The sequence below is a fragment of the Austrofundulus limnaeus genome, unplaced genomic scaffold (assembly GCF_001266775.1).
Source record: "Austrofundulus limnaeus strain Quisiro unplaced genomic scaffold, Austrofundulus_limnaeus-1.0 Scaffold336, whole genome shotgun sequence".
Classification (NCBI taxonomy): Eukaryota; Metazoa; Chordata; class Actinopteri; order Cyprinodontiformes; family Rivulidae; genus Austrofundulus; species Austrofundulus limnaeus.
The window spans coordinates 175,112-178,993 of record NW_013952738.1 but is presented as its reverse complement, the minus strand read 5'-3'; the positions used below and the strand labels follow the sequence as shown (position 1 = coordinate 178,993).

At 40.1% G+C, this 3,882-nt stretch overlaps 1 protein-coding gene across 5 annotated transcripts in view; it reads right to left on the bottom strand.

The window, feature by feature from the left end:
- pip5k1ba (phosphatidylinositol-4-phosphate 5-kinase, type I, beta a) overlaps positions 1-3,882 on the bottom strand; it is a 22,125-nt gene that overhangs the window by 13,764 nt on the left and 4,479 nt on the right. Inside the window, exons 1-5 of one of the 5 annotated variants that reach the window (XM_014022578.1) lie at positions 2,854-3,627; positions 2,573-2,771; positions 928-1,058; positions 734-851; positions 502-654 (exon numbers count right to left, since the gene is read on the bottom strand). In XM_014022578.1, the coding sequence (XP_013878032.1) occupies positions 502-654; positions 734-851; positions 928-1,058; positions 2,573-2,635 (465 nt within the window). In that variant the 5' untranslated portion in view covers positions 2,636-2,771; positions 2,854-3,627. Of the gene's footprint in view, positions 1-501; positions 655-733; positions 852-927; positions 1,059-2,572; positions 3,628-3,882 lie in introns of those variants that run through there. The other 4 variants (XM_014022580.1, XM_014022581.1, XM_014022583.1 and 1 more) reach the window with 4 other exon arrangements.

The window sequence follows — 3,882 nt, the reverse complement described above, 5'->3', positions numbered from 1 at the left end:
GAACGCAAAGGTATCACGAGGGAACGCAAAGGTATCGCGAGGGAACGCAAAGGTATCGCGAGGGAACGCAAAGGTATCGCGAGGGAACGCAAAGGTATCGCGAGGGAACGCAAAGGTATCGCGAGGTAACGCAAAGGTATTGCGAGGTAACGCAAAGGTATTGCGAGGTAACGCAAAGGTATCGCGAGGGAACGCAAAAGTATTGCGAGGGAACGCAAAAGAAAAAAATCCTCAATGTCCCGTCGCGGGCTCCGTACTAAACAAGAGAAAAAAAGCTAATAAACATATTTTATTTAAAACAAACGTGTGTGGTACCTACAGAAACATCAGAATCTTTAGCGGAAGCGAATCGTTCCGCTAATGATTTCCAAGGTTAGCAAAAATGCTAATCTGCTAAACAAAATGTTAGCTTTGCTATTAGCTGCTAGCGAACTGGCGGAGCAGTTTCACCACAGAAGTTGTTCAAAAATAAAGGGGCAGCACTTTCAGCAGGAGACTCACCATGTAGTAACCAGGAAGCAGCTTCTGCAGGAACTCGGCCTCTTTGGGCTGCACCGTCTTGATGATGAACTCGTCGTCGCTGGTCAGGTAGAACCAGGAGCTGCTGGCCCCGGGGTTGGACAGTTCGATCAGCGGCTCGTTACAGAAGGAGTACTGAAACACAGCGGAAGACCTGCGTCACGCGTGGCTGGACCCGCCGAGGCGTCGACCCGGCCCGTTTCTCCGCACTCACCAGGTAGTCGTCCGGTTTGATGCCGAAGAGTTCTCTGAAGTAACGGAACGCCAGCGGGGCGTACGTCTTCAGACGGAAATCAGGGAAGTGATGCGCTGGAGTTAGGGTGCTACCCTCACTGAGTGCATAAAAAATGATGCAAAACAAACATTATTTTATTAAAAGAGACCTAATGAACTTACGTGTGTGCGTACCTGGGCAAGAAGACGGACTCCACCACAGAGAAGTCCTGCATGAGGACGTCTCTGTCAGGTTTGGAGCTGAGGTTACCGACAGCATAACCGATGCCCAGCTGGATGGCTCCTTTCAGTGCCTCAGATGTGGGCTGGGAATTTAGAAATAAATAAATAAATAAAATAAAATAAATTTACAACCTGTTGTTGAATAATTAATCTTCCTATACTGACATTTAGCTTACACTGATATTTAATAAATTGTGCTAAATATAGGTGTTAGCTTGCATTGACATCAAGCTAACCATGTTAAACATACCTTTAGAGCTGCTACCTTACACTGATATTTAATAAATTGTGCTAAACATACATCTTAGAGCTGTTAGCTTATGTTAATGTGAAATTATCTTTGTTAATTGCATAGCAATTACTGGTAGCTTACATAACATTAAGCTAACAAAGCTAAACACACAACTATAAGTATTAGCTTACATAGACAATTAGCTAATCAGGCTTTACATTGACATTTAGCAACTGTGCTAAATGTACATGTTAACATACATTTGGTTAGCTATGCTAAAATGCACTGCTAAAGTTGCGAACTTACATTTACATTTTGCTAACTATGCTAAAATGCACTGCTAAAAATGGTAAATTACATGGTCATTTGGCTAACTAAGCTAAATTGCACAGCTAAAGTTGCTAGCTTACATTGACAATTGGCTAACTAAGCTAAATTTCATAGCTTAAGTTGCTAGCTTACATTAATATTTGGCTAACTAAGCTAAATTTCATAGCTTAAGTTGCTAGCTTACATTGACATTTGGCTAACTAAGCTAAATTTCATAAAGTTGCTAGCTTATATAGAAATTTAGCTAACTATGCTAAATTGCACAGCTAGCTGCTAATTTACATTGACATTTAGTTAATTGCACTGCTTTACTTGGTAGCGTACTCTCAAACTTTGCTAATCATGGTCATCAATGTTTTTTTTTTGCTAATCACGCTAAATGCACTATTAGTTTCAAACTSAGCATTAAGCTAACCATGCTAAACACACAGCTAAAGCTACTACCTTACATTGACACTCATCTAATCATGCTAAGTGCAGCTATATCTTTATGTTGACAATTTGCTAATTGTGTTAAAATGCACATGTAGCTTACAATGCTATTTACTTATTTGTTGTCCTTAACGTGTGTGAAAATGCAGCACCTTATGATGATGATAGACTGTTTTAAATCCTGAATTTCAGACGTTATAAGAATCACTGACTATGCTAGCTGCACTTTAACTTTGACATGGAACTTAACCTGACCTCGGAACAATACAGTAAATAAGCAGAAGTTCTTTACCATGTTGTCGTTGCAACAAACAGCGGTGGAAAACCAGTTTTCAGCTTTGTGTTGTTGGACTTCTGAACTTAAAATACAACGTAAAATAAAACTTAAACAACATTAGCATCATTAGATGCTCCACTAAAACTGTCACTGATGTTTTGCCAATTAGACCTCATTATAGTGAATTAATTTGTCAGTAAATATTAATTAAATCAAAGCAGGCACTTTTGTTGATTTTTAAGAAACATTTGACACAAAACTATCAGCCTGGTTAAATTAGTAGAAAACATTTCAGGTGTTTTCTGATGGAGCCGACGCCCTCGTACCTTTTTGTGGTGCTTTGAGGCCTTGGTTCCTCTTCCTCCTCGGTCCAGGCTAGTCATTGACATCTTTTGGACTGGCAGAACTCGATCAGGGGGAAACTCGGCTGTCCTTCCTCCCAATTTAAAAGGTTGAACCGCTTCCTGTCTCCCCCCCACCACTCGGCAGGTTTCACAGAAACTGCATCTCCCAGGTGTGTCGCTCCTGCGGGTTGGGCACAGACAGCAGGGTCACATTTGAATAAATGTGGATGCAAAGCATGCGAGCCGACGGGTCATTACTGCACTTGTTTAGGCTGTCCTAAACGCTCTGTCCCGTTCAGCTTCTCTGCTCGGCTGAAGCTTTGGATCCGTCCTGTTGGAGCTGCTGCACGCTTCTGAGGGATTTCTGGTGTTTTTGTGAAACTTGAACCCAAGAATCCTTCATCCTAATTAGGACGGATTGTGAAAACCATTAAATCCATCGTCTTTCATAACAACTTTACACCCTCACCTGCCTAAAAGTTTCACCAAACAAAGGCTCGTTTATCAAGGAATTACTTTAGTCGGATTTTTGTTGTTTGACGGGAATTCACTTATTTGGTTTTATAAAATGTTCTTTTTCAGATTTCTAAACGTAAAAATCACTCCAGAAAGTCCTTTTCCTCCCTCAGAATCAATGGGAGTTAATGGTGTGACTGTAGAATCAGGAAGTCGTTCAACTTTTAAACTGTTTGTTCTGTTATTAAAACCATTTATTTATCAAATGGCAGCTCAAAAACAACTCACTTTGCTTGATACAAAACTTGAGGTACATGAACCACAGCACAGTGATCCAACAGGGAGGTGAAGACAAGACACAATATAAAGGTGAGACTAATGAGCAAAAACAAGAAACACCTGGGAGAGAAACATGAGGATCAGGTGTGAGTGGGCGGGGCTGGAGCAGACAGGTGGAAGAAACCAGAAGACAAGACAGAAAACTAGAATAAATCATAAACACAGACACCTATCATAACAATTATTTAGTTTTTCCTGATAGAAACACATGAAGATTGTTTCAGTTCCTTCAAAAATATTATTTTAAAATCAGCAGTTTGCTCTTTTTATATTCTCTTTTTTTATATAGCTTCTTTTAGCTTCCAGCTAGCCTTTTGCTACTTTAACAACTAGCAAACCTTTTGCTAGATTGTATATTTTAGCTGGTTTATTGCTTCTTTTAGCTTCTAACTAGCCTTTTGCTAGATTAGCATCTAGCCAGCCTTCTACTAAGTTGTTTATTTTAGCTGGTTTATTGCTTCTTTTAGCTTCTAACTAGCCTTTTGCTAGATTAGCAT